Source organism: Cinclus cinclus, chromosome 18 (genome assembly GCF_963662255.1).
Source record: "Cinclus cinclus chromosome 18, bCinCin1.1, whole genome shotgun sequence".
In the NCBI taxonomy this organism is placed as follows: Eukaryota; Metazoa; Chordata; class Aves; order Passeriformes; family Cinclidae; genus Cinclus; species Cinclus cinclus.
In genome coordinates, this window is record NC_085063.1 from 14396900 (window position 1) to 14411959 (window position 15060).

The 15060-nt window shown below is 51.3% G+C and overlaps 1 protein-coding gene across 1 annotated transcript; it reads left to right on the forward strand.

Moving 5' to 3' along the window:
• The first annotated feature begins 1484 nt into the window (after window positions 1-1484).
• SALL4 (spalt like transcription factor 4) lies at window positions 1485-14129 on the forward strand. Its single transcript, XM_062504890.1, has 4 exons — window positions 1485-1968; window positions 9212-11746; window positions 12338-12645; window positions 13716-14129. Exons 1-4 carry the CDS (start codon window positions 1899-1901, stop codon window positions 14127-14129), a joined length of 3327 nt encoding a protein of 1108 aa, XP_062360874.1. The 5' UTR covers window positions 1485-1898.
• The last annotated feature ends 931 nt before the right edge of the window (window positions 14130-15060 follow it).

The window sequence follows — 15060 nt, forward strand, 5'->3', positions numbered from 1 at the left end:
CGGACTTCCATGTTCAGTAGTTGTCCAAGGAGGAGGGTGACACCTTCTGCTCTGCAAGATTTGTGTTACCCTTAGCGAAATAAAACCCCCTTATGAGACACTATAAAAACAAAACCAGCCCCCAGGAGGACACAGAACTAATTAGATCAGGATGCACTGCTTACCTTGATCTACAACATCAAGATATTTTACTCCTGTCCCATCCAGGTCCCTTCTCCTCAAGCACCACCAAAATGTAGAGAAACCCGACCAGTACTTGGCACGACTGTGCACAAGCGCGAATTTTGGTACAGAGTAAATGTTGTGCAGCCCGGGGGGTTCTGCAGGGTAAAAGTGCCAGTGTAGAACCAGGTGAAGTGAGCCTGTGCTGTTGTGCAATGTCCTGCGGCACTTGTGTGAGCTGCCACGGCTTCCCCCCTCCCGCTGGCCACTCAGATTCGGGTTTTGCAGTCTGCAGCACCCTTCTGAACCGCCCCAAAACCTCGGCTGGGTGATTCTCAGCTCTGCAGCCGGGGAGCCCTCGGTGCACGGGCAGGAAACTGAGGCACAGCCCCTGCTCGATTGTTTGCTGGTGAATGCCATGGCAAGTGCACAGCGAGCGTGCCTTCAGCTGAGCCTCCTGAGCCCTTGCCCCTCCAACTCAACTAAACCATCTCTTCGTCAAGGAAAACTCTCCAGTGTTTTCCAGCAAACCACTTTATTTTTCACAGACGGACCTGGGGGATGTGTGTCGTTCTGCATTAAATTAAAAAAAAAATAAAAAGCCATCACAAAGATTTTGCAGTCCACATCTCCAATACATTCATGGATCCTCACATTTTTGGCTGTGCGAGATCCGTGCGGCTTCACTGGGGGTGGGATGGGCGGGGGTGACTCCGCTGTGGCACTCGGGGGGTTCAGGGCAGGGATCCTGCAGTCACCTCCAGCACCAGGACTGTCCCCAAAGTGCCACCCAGCGCCGGGGGCCACCCGGCTGCGGCTCCTGGGGAAGATTTACGCGTGGCTCCCGTTCCCATGGAACCCAGCAGCCGAAAAGGGGAGTAAAGATGAAAATTATTCCACTCTGTATTAAGGCAGTCAACTTAGTGTGGGAAAAAAAAAAAAAACTCTCAAAGCGCTGGTGCTTCAACTTTTTTTTTTTTTTTTTTTTTTTTTTCACACGAGCCTTCACGTGCCTCGCGTTTTGGCTTGCTTTTAAAAATACCAGTGGGCTCAGCTTCCTAGAAAGTGAGACTTTAAAGTCTGCAAACAGCTGAACCAAACCAGCCTAATTACGCACCGTCTGCATCCGCTTTTAAAGCCCCTCCAGTCGCCCACCCCACCGCGGGACTTGGGGCTCGCCCCTTCCAGCTCTCGCTGCTCTTCCCTTTACCACCTTTATCGAGCGACAAAGGGGACAACGAGCATTGTCCCGGGCTGCTGCTTCTGCTTTAGGGGAGAGCGGGGGGAACAAAAAAAAAAAAAAAAAAAAAAAAAAAAAAAAAAACCCTCTTTAAAGCACGATATACAAGGCGCAGGTGAGACAACAAAGGCATTGTCCGTGTGCGGGCTGGGGAGCCGGGCTGTTTGTTTAGCCGGGGAGGTGGCCCCGGGCTCCCCCGCAGCCCGGGGAGGTGGCCCGGGGCTCACGCCTTTGTCGCCCGCCGGGGCGGGCCGGGAGCGGGGACTACATGGCCCAGCGTGCCCCGCTGCGCGGATCAATGGGGCTGATTTGAATAATCTGTGAGCCCTTGGACTCAGGCCAATCAGCCGTCAGGGACCCATGATAAATCGCAATGCATTATTGATAATCATAATTACTCTGACATGCGCATTCCGCCCAAATTTCCCAACTCTAGGAATTTGTTGTGAAGAGGAAAATAATTGCTACTATTGCATGCTCCCGATGCTGGTGCACCATGTCGCGACGGAAGCAGGCGAAGCCCCAGCACATCAACTCCGAGGAGCAGCCCCCAGATGCTGCAAGTGGTGAGCGCAGAGGGGCGCGGAGCGGCCGCGGCTCCGGGCTGGGCTGGTGCGAGGGGCGCTTCCCGAGGGGCTTTTTCCACCCTCGTGCTTCACCCCCCGCTCCTTTTCCCCGCGGGCTCTGCCAGGAGCTGGCCCTCGGCTCGCCCCAGGTTTTTTGGAGGTTTTTTTTTTTTTTTGGTGGTTTGTTTTGTGGATTTTTGTATTTTTAAAAATTTTTAATTTTTTTTTTTTTGGGGGGGTGAACTCCGACGCGGTGCTGAGCGAGGCACGGGTCTCCTCGTTATTTTTTTGGGGGGGTTCAGTTTCGGGTGGCTGCGGAGCGCAGCGCTCGCCCCGCGATGTCCCGCAGCCTCCGCCGGGTCCCGCGTGGGGCCGCGGCCGCGTGGGAGGGGAGCCCAGAGGGAATGGGGGGCATGGGGGTGAAAGGGTGGGGGAGCAGGGTGAGAAATTACAACTTCGGGGGAGGTAGGACATGGCTCGGGCTGGGTTTTCTCGGCGTACTTAGCACTTTGTCGCGAGTTAGATGAGAACTTTTGTGGGGCTTTTTAAAAAACAAGTGTGCGGGGGGAGAAAACCTCCACTCTCGGACTATTTTTGTTGGAGATCACAATCGCCCTGGACCTTTTGTAGCTTGACCTCCAGCCATCTTTGATTTCCGACTTCCTAAAATAACTCCGGTGAGCTAATACGAGGTGTGCGCGAGCGCTTTGTATTTGGGCAGCGTGGGGGACTCGGCCCCCGCGGATCGCTCTCCCCGCTTTTGGGGAACTCGCATTCCTGGGCCGTGCTACGGGAAAAGTAGAAATTCTTGGCTAAAAGCAGCCGGGAGCTGCCGGTCGGGTTGGGCGTGCAGGGGAAGGGCGGAGGGGATGGGGGGGAAGCACTCGCTGGTGGCCCCGCGGGAGCGGGGCTGGCCCGGGGCTACCGGAGCAGCATCTTCCCGAGCCGGGCTGGGGGCTCGCCGGCCCCGCCATGGGCTCGGGACGCTCCCGCGGTGCCCGGCCCGTCCCGGCTGGGCAGTGTTTGTTCGGACTTGTTGTGGTTGTTGTGCCCCCCCAAGAACTTTCTTTGGGTTCTCCGCTTGCGTTTGGGACCGGTTTTGTTTCCGTGCCTAGAAGTGATCAAAACCCATGCACGTTTACGGGAGCTGCTTATTTCCAGCCCGCAGGAGGTTCGGGCTCTTTAATTTTTTTTTTTTCCTCCCCCTTCTCTTCTTTGAGTCGAAATGTGCAATTGTTGGGTCCGGTTAATGGTGACTTAAGAAACAGCATGCTGGCCAGAAGGCAATAAATCCCATGTTTAATGCATGACTGTTTTCCTTTGTGCATATGGTTAGGTTGGGGGATGGAGGTGATGTTTCCACATGTAAATCTCTGCCCGCTGCTGGAAAGGCACCTCCGGCCCCGCGCTGAAACAAAAGGGTTAATCACTCCTGATGCGGCCGCTGGGGCGGGGGAGGCGGGAGGGAGGGAGGGAGGATCGCTCCACACCGCGCTCTCCGGGGCAATGGCCAGCTGCTTTTTTTTGTTATTGTTGTTCGGGCCTTTTTTTTCTTTTTTTTTTTTTTTTCCCCCCTCCCCTTTCCACCGCCCCCCCCCCCGTTCTCGATTTTAACAACCAAACCCTGGATGAAATTCCCTCCGGGAATCCTCAGCGACCAGACCTGGGGAAGCTGTGGCCCCGCCTGGGGGGGTCCTGCGGGTTTGGGGGGGTCGGGGCAGGTCCCGCACCGAGCCCCATCCTGCGGGACCTCCGCTCTCCGAAATACAAACCCAGGGCTGCGGCTCCGGCGGCTCGGACCGCCCGCCAGTCTCCCAAATAGTCTTGATATTCCCCGCTCCAGGTGTGCCCGTAAATAATAAGTGATGAAGCTGCATAACAAAGTCGAAATTCCGCAGGGATTTGTCTGGGGCATTAGCGAGGATATACACGTAATCGTAATAATAAAATCAAGCCCTTATCTCCTTTTTTGCAAGAATTCCCTTTTTTCGCAAAGCGATTTGGGACCCACCTCTGTGAACAATGCAGCGAGTTAAAGTGTCCCGCGAACCTGGGGATCCATTAACAGGTCAAAAAATCAGCAGGTGGTCACAGGGGAATAATGCCACATACTGAAAATTAGCATTTCCACAAAGGGATTGAAAATGCCTATTGTGCTGGATTGCTGCCATTAAAAATCGGATTCATTTCTTTAAAAATACAGTATCAATCTGCAACTTATTTTTTTTTTTTTAATCAGGGTAAAATTAGCGTAGCTTTACTTCAGTTTTATCTCCGATTCGTGCGCTGAGCTCTGTAGAACTGGAGAGGCATGTTGGAAACGGAAAGCCCGAGGTTTGTGGTGATTTATCTTGGCTCCGAAGCTGCTGTCGGGGACTGGCTGGCCCGGCCGGGAGCCCCGGGGTGCAGGAGCATCCTCACCGTGCCCGGGGTGCTGCACCCCTAGGAAGGGGGACAGGGTGCCGTGGGATCAAGGGGGGGCGATACCCGGCCTGCTGTTCCTTTTACGTACGTGAAACATTATATTCATAGTAGGGATGGAGCCTTTGGCCGGGCTCGGCGGCGATGTGACGTTTTGACAGAGCTGCTGCTCTAACCTTTGCCTCCTCCTGCTTGCTGTGGGTGGTAAGTTGATGTCAGGCTCACAATTAGGACTCTCATGCAATTGACCTTGGCAGCGGGGTTTGTGCCGGTTAGCTCGCTCTTAAACACCGTGCGAGCGTTAAGTGTGGTCCGGGGAGCAGCTGCGGCCGCCGGCCAGGTAGGGCCGGCCAGGTAGGGCGGTGTGGGCTGGGAGCCAGCAGGAGCGACAGCCGGGGCTGCAGATGGTGATGCGGGGGATGCTGGCAGCTCAGGTGGGTGCCGGGGTGGCGGTGGCCCCGCCCGGGGTGGCGGTGGCCCGGTGGGGCCGGAGCGTGGGCCGTGAGTGCCCTCCACCGACCGGCCCCGGCAGCTCCGGGCAGCGAGCGCCGCTTCCCGGGGGTTCGGAGCCCTTGTCCCCGGGGGTTTGGGGGGGGGGTTCGGTTCGGAGCCCTTGTCCCCGGGGGTTTGGGGGGGGGTTCGGTTCGGAGCCCTTGTCCCCGGGGGTTTGGGGGGGGGTTCGGTTCGGAGCCCTTGTCCCCGGGGGTTTGGGGGGGGGTCGGTTCGGAGCCCTTGTCCCCGGGGGTTTGGGGGGGGTTCGGTTCGGAGCCCTTGTCCCCGGGGGTTTGGGTGGGTTCGGTTCGGATCCCTTGTCCCCGGGTGTTTGGGGTGTGGGCTCGGTTCCAAGCCCCTCCGGAGCAGGGCTGTGCTCTCGGGGCCAGCGCTTCTGGTCCCCGCTGCTTTCTGCGCTTATTTCGCTTTTCACCGGCGCTTATTCACTGTGGTTCGTTCTGTGTTCGGCTGAATATCTCGCTTGAAGTTGTGGACAGGCCAAAGGGTGGATTAGTAAGTAGTTACAGTTCACAAAATAATTAAAGCCTTGCGAGAGAGCCTGTTGTAAGCACGTGAAATGCTGAGTGTGGGTGTAAAGCGTTTTCCTGCCTCGTTGTTGGGTAGAAAAACGCGGCTGATGAGCTCAGGGTAGGCCTTTGGAATAGTCAACCCTAATGCGTTTTACTTACTCAAGAAAGCGCTTTTGTCATAGTTAGAATGCGTTAAATGGTGTTTGAAAGTGAGAGAAGGGCGATTTGGGGCAGTTCAAGGAGTTCTGGGAAGTGCTGGCTTTGCAGCTGGGAGCAGGAGAGAAGCACCGGGGGAGCGCGACCCTGAGAGCCACAGCGAGCTGATGATGGCAGAGGCTTCATGTCTAGGAGTGGAGTGCAGGGTTGGTAATCAATCCTCCGTGAGTTAATTTAAACCGGGGAAATGCGTGGTTTTGTTCGCCTTAAAGTAGTTCGTCAAATGTAGGCTGTGGGGAAAAGCAAGCTCACCGAAGGTATTAAAACTCCTGAATAAAAAAAAAAAAAAAAACAAAGGTGGGGAAAGCTTGAGTTTTGTTTCATCCCGTTCAAGTGAAATAAAGTTGAGAGAAAAAGTCACTAATTGCTTAGATGAGTGGTAGGCCAGCAGCACCCCTCTTGAAATCACATCAAACCAGGTTTGCTTCACTCCTCTTACTGTTTATTAAAATATTCGAGCGGTGTGGATTTTATCAGCCTTCCTTGTCGATGACCGCCGTGTCCTACACAATAGTGGATTTTATCCATCCATTTGCCAGTGATTCAATCTAACCCCCCTGCTGGGTTTACTGCATTCTTCTAACTTATTGGATAACGAGATGCTGAGAGATAACATTCCTGAAATTCGGGGGTGGGGAGATAATTAAAAAAAAAAAAACCATCAGTAGAAGTCCTGTCCCTGGGAAGCCTTTGGAGAGGGTTAAGGAAGTGCACAAGGAATTGTTGTGGCAGGGCTGTCCTGTGCAGTCGGTGGCAGAGCTGCCCTCCTGGCACCCCGAGTTCAGGCTTTTATTGAGTTGTGACCGCTGCTGGGCTGGGGTGCTCTGACTGCAGCCCTTGGCCCGGGGGGAGGAGGTGCTTACACATTGCCGTGATTTTCACAGAAGCTGTTGGATTTTTTTTTTTTTTTTGTTTTACAGAAACAGCCAATTGCTCCTTTGTTACTCCAGCTACTGTAAAATAACCCAGCATCCTACTTGAGAATTTGTCTAAAACCCTTTCTTTAAGACAAAAGGAAAAATAATGCATAACTTCCCTATTTGTCCTGTAGCAAGTCGTTTCAAGCTCTGAATTGAATTTATTCAGAGTCCTGAGTTAATGCTTCACTGTCCGGGAAATTAAAATATGTGACAGGGCAGGGCTGCCAGCCACTGCTCGCTGCTGCCCAGCGGGGACTTTCAGTTTACTGGAGTTTCTTTCTTTGAGATGGTAACTGCTGCTCAGAACCAGAAAAGTTAAGAGTTCTTCAGAATTATGAAAATGAGGAGTGTGGGCTGTGCTGGAGATTGGGAAAGGGGCACTGAATTTTAGTGTGATCTTATCAGTGCAGAAGTAGAAACATAAGAAGTATTACCAAGGGTAAGGAGATAAATGATCGGATGCTTTAAAGCAGTTAAAGTTTGAGAACTTGTCTAGACATTATCCTGGAATATCTCATTGGGGGTGGGCAACAGTGTTTGGTGCAGACATTTTTGTGCCACAGGAAAAAACAAAAGCGGAAGTTATTTTTTAATACTTCATGATGTGGAAACAGTGTTGTTCTGCCTGGGAGATGGGACTGGGAAAGCCCCAAACACTTCTAGATTTGGAAAAGAGATTTTCGTGTTCTAGTGTGTTCTCTGAAATAGGAAAGTAGTCGAAGACCTCTCAAATCAGTATAGAGTAGTTCTGCAAGTTTGTCTTTTTTAAACCTAGTACCTTCTTGTATACTAAATATAGCTCCTTAGACTCTTGCAAAACAAGTTTAAAACAGTCTATTCTTGATCCTGGTTGGCTCAGTGGACCAAGTACTGAATCGTGTAGTAGTTGTACTTGTCTGCAGGCTGGAGTTCTCTGTGTGTTTTCTGAGTTAAATTAGCTTTAGAGACATCACTAATGATATTTGGAATGGGAAATGAGTGCTATTCTTGTTTTTTTTTTTTTTTGCTTACAGGAGTTAATTTGGGCTGAAGGGGACGTGTTTCATTCTCCCTGTTTAGATAGGCATCCAAACATTTTTTGATCATAGCTGTGCTGAGAACTCCTTTCCTCCTCGTTCAGGGACTTGTGCAGGTTTGGATTTATTGCTCTGCAGATCATAGCAGAGCAGGCCTCTGATAGTTGCAAGTTTTTTGTAATTGGTCAAAAGTTAATTTTTAGAAGTAAACTTTCACATGCGCTTCATGCCACACAACATTAAATGGCTGAAGTTTGCTTAGTTGGATGCACAGTGCCCTTGTTGAGGTAGGAAACGTCAGGGTTTGCAATATCCTCCCTCAGAGCGGTTTTACACTCCCTTCAAGCAAAGTAATAATTGAGTTGTCACCTGCACATGGTTGCCCTCCGTGTTCAGGGCACACCTTGCACAAGCCAAAGGCACGAGAAGCTCCTGAGTGTGCAGAGTCCTGGCTTCACCTGGTCCCAGGGGTGGCTGGGCACGTGCTCTGGGCAGGATGGATGAGTGACACCAGTCCAGGTGCCCCACGGGGAAAAGTCACTGCACCTACCAAAACTGGAGCAATTCCAGTGAGCTCCAGGATGTTTCAGCTGATGGGGGCTGAATCCTGCTGGAGCCCTTCCCTGTTCCCCCTCCCTGGGAGGTTTTACCTCCTGCCCTGAGCACTGCCCTGCCTGGAGCGAGCCCTGACTTTGTTTGAAGGATGGCAAGGCTGAGCAAAAACATCCTGTTTTGGTTATCATTTCTCTTAACGTCTTCCAGTTCAGATATTGTGCAGATTCTGCTCGGTCTAAGCTGTGGGGTGCTGGTGGTGGAAGGGCAGGAGTGGACTTAGAGCCCAGCTTGGCTTTCCCTGTCCCTTCCCAAAAGTGGGTGAGTTGTGGATGCAGCTGAGTGAGGCCTCCTGCAAAGACCAGAAATGCCTTGGTGTAGTTTTGCAAGCAGAACTCGTTACTTGTATTAGTTTTAATAATCGTGCGTATCAATGGAGGCTCATACTGGAGTGTCAAGCTTCAGAATTTAATCATGTGTTTGCTACTGTGTCAATGTAGATATTATTGTTGGGATGGGTTTGCTTTTGAAGGATTTAAGAGGGGATATGGACTGTTTTGCTTTTGTCACCTGCTCTTGGATGCAATTATTTTCATAATGGCAGAGTGAAAGTCGTTTAGATTGGGACAGTAAGAACTGCTTAGAATTCCTGTGTTAACAACCTTTTATGAATTTCTGCGAGATGGTCAACAAATAATTAGAACCTGAAGTGCAGACAGTGTTTTGCTCAGTGCTTCAATGCTTCCTCTGTCCTTGTGTTTCTTTTAAGCTGTGTTGCAGGTGCTGCCTTGCAGGTCTGTTCTAGGGGGGTTTTACCTGAATAGAGGGATTTGGGATAAATCTCCTCTCATCGAACATTGTGACATTCTTTTTATAATGTGTTTTTACTTGTAAACTGAGCTGAGATGCAATTTGTTTGTGAAGGGGTTGTGAAGGAATTGGCATCAAAACAAAGAGTAGAACTTCAGATCAATCTGCAAACTTGATTCCAGTGTCTTGTGTCTTTAACTTGCAATTCAGGTGGAGTCAGTGATCTTAATAGTGAATGTTTGGTCTAAATCTAGCAATTAATAATGTGACTTTCTTTTATTTTAAGGGAGTCCACAAGACGTCCCAGGTGATAGAGATGGTGAAATGAGTTCCAAAAGGTGCCGCACGGAGGAAACCAAAATCTGTGAGAAATGCTGTGCAGAATTCTTTGTTCTCTCTGAATTCCTTGAGCATAAGAAAAATTGCACTAAAAATCCACCTGTTCTAATCATGAATGACAGTGAGGGGACAGTGCCCCCTGAGAGCTTCTCCGAGGCTTCTCTGGGGACCTTCCCGAGCGACCGAATGGATGGCAGGACACGTAAGGACATTCAGGCCAAGGGCTGCACTGGCTCCACGGAAAAGAGAGAAGGAAAAATGGATGCTGAACCAGTAGGAGGAATGTACCTTAAAATAGAGCCTCCCCTGACGCCTGCAGCTCCCGGCCTGAGCTACCTACCAAAACCCAAAGTACCAAACACTAACGTGACTCTGCAGACCATCCGTGGCACCAAAGTGGCCGTGAACCAGCGGACGTCCGACGCCATCTCCTCCTCGGCAGCCGGGTTCAACGCCATCCCCATGATCCTGGAGCAGCTGGTGTGCTTGCAGCAGCAGCAGCTCCAGCAGATCCAGCTGACGGAGCAGATCCGCATCCAGATTGCCATGATGGCTCCCCACGCCCTGCACCCCTCCATAGCAGCTGCTACTGACCCGCTCAAAGCTCTGGGTGCCCACATGTCCCAGCAGCTCTCGGCTGCTGTGGCCTTGATCGGACAGAAAGCTGGAAGCCAGAGCCTATCACTGGAATCCTTGAAGCAAGGAAAACTACCTCATTCTAACACTGGCATTGCAGCTGCCAGCTCGCTGGCTGCTGGGCTCTCCTCCTCCTTCCCCCTGAAGCCAGACGGGAGCCGAGGCCTCCCCGGCTCCATCTCTCAGTTCCCAAATCCTTTGCTACCTCAGTCCTCCAGCTCGGTCATCTTCCAGAACCCGCTTTCGGCCGTCTCGTCCGTGATGGATTCCTCCAAGAAGGGGAAGGGGAAACCCCCCAACATCAGCGTGTCTGAAAGCAAGCCGAACGCAGAGGAGCCCTTCTTCAAACACAAGTGTAAGTTCTGTGGGAAGGTCTTTGGCAACGACAGTGCCCTGCAGATCCACCTCCGCTCCCACACTGGGGAAAGACCCTACAAGTGTAACATCTGTGGGAACCGCTTCACGACCAAAGGAAACCTTAAAGTGCATTTTCAGCGTCACAAAGACAAGTACCCCCACATAAAGATGAATCCTTACCCAGTTCCTGAGCACCTGGACAATGTTCCTACCAGCACTGGAATCCCGTACGGGATGTCTGTGCCACTGGATGAGTCCAACCTGATTGTGGACAGCAAACCTCTCCTAACAACTCTGCCTACCTCTGTGGCCACCGGTGCACCTCAGACTATCTCCAGCCTGGCAGGTATCAAGGAGTCTCTGCCTGGTACCTTCTCAAGTGAGCTGCAGCCAAGGCCCTCTCCCGAAAGCGAGGGTGGCTCCTCCTCATCGGGGGCAGTCGGTCACGAGTCGGGAACGGAGCAGAGCTTGAGCTCACCACAAGCTACCTGCAGCGTGAGCATCTTCCACGTAAGTGGGTCAAATGAGCAAGGCTCAGAGACATCAAAGCTCCAGCAGCTGGTTGAAAATATCGACAAGTCCACCGCAGACCCCAACGAGTGCCTGATCTGTCACAGAGTGCTGAGCTGCCAGAGTTCGCTCAAAATGCATTACCGCACCCACACCGGGGAGAGGCCGTTCAAGTGCAAGATCTGTGGCCGTGCCTTCTCCACTAAGGGGAACCTTAAAACTCACTATGGTGTCCACCGGGCCAACACCCCCTTGAAGATGCAGCACTCGTGTCCGATTTGCCAGAAGAAGTTTACGAACGCCGTGGTGCTGCAGCAGCACATCCGCATGCACATGGGCGGGCAGATCCCCAACACCCCGATGCCGGAACCGCCCTGCGACGGCGCCGAGCTGGATCCTGCCGTGCCTGACAAGAACGGAGACGTCGGTCGCCAGGAGGAGATCGTGGAAAGCATCGACATGGAAGATGACGTGGACTCTCAGGACGGCCCCAGGAGTTCTTCCAAACCTCCCACTCCGTATGATGCACAATCAGAGTCGCCCGCCGCGGCCTCCGCCTTCTCGGGGGTTACAGCACTGGAGAATCAGATGAAGATTGTCACCTCCTCTCTGAATTTGCAGCGGCAGAGCAGTCTGAAGTCCAGTGACAACGGCTCAGCAGAAAGCGATGGCATGACCAACGACTCGTCCTCGGTGGCAGGAGATGCCGACTACCAGAACGGCAGGAGCCCCGCCGCCTCCGAGGCTGCATCCCTGCAGGCGCTGTCCCCGGCCAACAGCCAGGCTGAGAGCGTCAGGTCAAAGTCTCCTGCCTTCAACAACCCGGAGGATTCAGGCACGGGGAATAAATCAGAGGGTCCCGAGAGCGCTCCTGCAGAAATGGAAGGGGTTGTCGGAGCTTTGGATTTAACGTACGGCAATATTGGTCGGAAGGTCATTAAAGAAGAGCCTGGGCTCCAGTTTGCGAATGGAGAGTATGGTGAGTAGTGAAATGCTGGCAGGGATGTGGGGTGGGGCAGTAGGAAATCAATCCTGAAAGGACTAACAGGAAACAAAACTTCCTCAGCTTTCCCCTCTTCCTGCTCCTGTGTTTGGATGGGGGGCATAGGCCCTGTCAAGTTTTCCTGAGTAAATCAGGCCCAAAATTCAAAGGCTTAAGTGCTGTCATCTCCTTAAAATTAATGTAGACTGTGCCCTCGCTGTCTTTAATGGGCTCATTTTACATCTCCTTATAGTTCTTTAAAATTCAAATTTGTGTTTTAAGGAGAAACTGCTTATCCCAGTAGTGTGACATGGCAAGCCTGAAACAGTTTGTGGGGTTTTCAGGCCCTTCAGCATTGAGGTTCAGGTTGCTCTAAATTTGACCTGAAAGACTCTCTAGCTCATAAGCTCAGCAGCAAACCCAGGGATGAACTGATTGTTTTGGGGGTGTGCTGGGAAGTGTGGTGGGCTCTGCAGATGTGCTCTTTAGGCACACGCAGCTTCAAAGGCAGGGCCTTGACTCTGAGCCAGGCTCAAGCTGAGAAGCAGAATTAGTTTGGGATAAGCATCACCTTTGCTTTCTTTCCAGGTCGAAGCGGTATTCCAGCTGCTTTTGTCAGAGCCCCACCAGCCCTGATAAAAATGGAGCTGCCCAGCGATCGTCCCCTCAGCACTGGCCACTTCATTGGCCCTCCAGCTCTGTCCCCTGGGGTCACCCCTCTCCTGGTGCCACGGCCCAAGTTCTGCCGTCCTGCCAAACAGCACATCTGCACTACCTGTGGCAAGAACTTCTCCTCTGCCAGCGCCCTGCAGATCCACGAGCGCACCCACACCGGGGAGAAGCCCTTTGCCTGCACCATCTGTGGGAGAGCCTTCACCACCAAAGGAAACCTCAAGGTGGGTCCTGTCTGTTGTCATCTCCTTTGTCTGTGAATCTAAGACTAGAGATGGAAGGCTGTTTCTAATATTCGCCCTGCCTTTGAGGCAGCACTGATTTTTCTTTTACTTCCTTGAGTACTTTTGACTCTTTTCTCCTTCCTGAGTTTCTCCACACAGTTTTTTGTGTAAGTGTTGCTGAGATCACCCGCAGGTCTTTGCTGCTGTCCTTGACTTTCCTTTTGGGATGGAAGGGAAGGCTTAGCCCTTGCTAAGCAGATTGCTTTCTCTTTTACTTTGGATTTGGATGTGTCAAGACATAAGGATTTCATAGACTGCTACAAAATGCTGCCTGCTGAGTAAATGCATTACACTGCACTGCTTGGAGTTTTGTGAGATGAGGAGGGATAAACTGGGATAATCCTGACATGGCACAGAGTACTTGGGGATTGTGTCTAAGCACTGAAGAAGTGCTGTGGGTCTGTCCTTTTGCCAGATGAATCCATTTGCTCCATGAGGGACTCTGCTCCCTCATTTGCACAGAGGCTTCTCCCTCCCTGTGAGAACTTCTTCAAGCTCTTCAGTCTTCTTGCATAAGTGCTGATGGGGAGGGAAAAATCCTCTGCAGTGTGTGAGCAGTGCCTTGCTGGAAGCACCAGCAGAATGTGGTGTGGAAGACTTCAGCTTAAATGAACCTCTCTGCCAAATTACTTGGTGGTTTTTTTGCATTACCCAGTGGGTTTTATTTTTTTTCAGTGTGGTCTGTATGCAGCAGATAATGTGGCTTCTGTTTTGGGGGGAAGAGACGGTGTCTTTGCCAACTCCACTTATTCCAAGTGTAAAACACAGTTCTCCAAGCCCTCTAGCAGCCAGCTCCAGAGAGCCGTGGTGATGTCAGGCAGTGGAGTGACTGTGTCTTACACATGCCAGGAAGGGAACTCTGGCAAGAGCCACCCAGCTCAAATATTTACCTGAATGCAAACGGAGCAAGCCTGACTTCTTTGGGCTGCTTGGCTGCAAGCAAAGTAGAATTTGGGCCCACCACGAAAGAGCTGCAGCATTAATGATTCTCTTTGCTTCCTCTTGGGAAGGTCCACGTAGGAACCCACATGTGGAACAACTCGGCCAGGCGGGGCAGGCGGCTGTCCATCGACAACCCCATGGCCCTGCTGGGGAATGACCCCAAGAAGGTGTCCGAGATGTTCCCCAAGGAGATGGTGGCCCCCTCGGTGAGCATCGACCCCGCCGTGTGGAGCCAGTACGCGGCCGTGCTCAGCAACGGGCTGGCCGTGAAGAACAACGAGATCTCGGTGATCCAGAGCGGGGCCCTGCCCGTGCCCCTGCCCGGGGGCTCGCCCGTGAACTCTGCCCCGGCCTCCAAGGTGGACACGGCCCAGGCTGGCGCCGCCTCTGACGCGGAGAAGGCTGCTGGTGCTGCCGCAGACAGTGTGCCAAAACACCAGTTCCCCCTCTTCCTGGAGGAGAACAAAATCGCCGTCAGCTAAAGACTCGAGAGGAGTTGACCTACAGAAAGAACAAATATATATAGACACAAACATATATTTTTAAGAGATTCCACTTCGGCCTCCTATTTTCCTATTGACGTGCAAATGATTTTATGGTTGTCTTTGTAAGAGTTGCCCAGAGTACAATCATGATATTGCTTTGCAAATAGTAATTAATAAAGAATAGGATTTCCTTCTATTTGGAAAGATGCGGGTCTTGCAAAGTAGTTCTTGCGTGTGACTTTAATGTGTACAAGCCTTACAGAAGTTTCTACAACTTGAAATTCCAAAGGTTAGAATATTTACCTCTTTGTTTAGAGTGATAATGGGGGTTTTGAATAGAGTGGAAACAACCTACTGTTGATGGAAAAGCTTCTATTTACTGATGAGAAATGGAAACTATTAATGCGGGTAAATATCCTAGAATGTCTGCCACCCTTTTAGAATTTTTGTTTGGGTTTTTGGCTCTGTGTGGTTTCTGAATGTACTTTTTAATAGCTATAAAAACGACCAAGTTTTGTTGTTTTATTTTTTTTTAATTCCTTTGGTTTTTTGCCTCAGAAGGTCTATGAAAAGCAAGTTGCTGTTTTTCTTTAGTCATTGCTCCTAAGTAATGAGTTCTTCATTTGTTGACTGCTGCTTTTTTTTAATACTACTACTTACTAGGACAGTACTTCAAGTATAGTGCCAAAATTCCTGCTTCCAAAGATGTGCAGTTTTTCCTAGATGTTTTATTTCAGTACAAGAGCCCCAGACAAGCATGGGTGGGTATGTATATACTTCTTTTTGTTTGTTTGTTTGTTTGTTTTGTTTCCTCTTGAAAGGGAAGACTTGCCTTGGGAAGTCAGGTCAAAAAGCTCTGCAAGGAATCTCAGGTGACTGTTGCAATTGGCCATGGGACCTGGTTTCCTTAGCAAGAGACTTTTTTTGG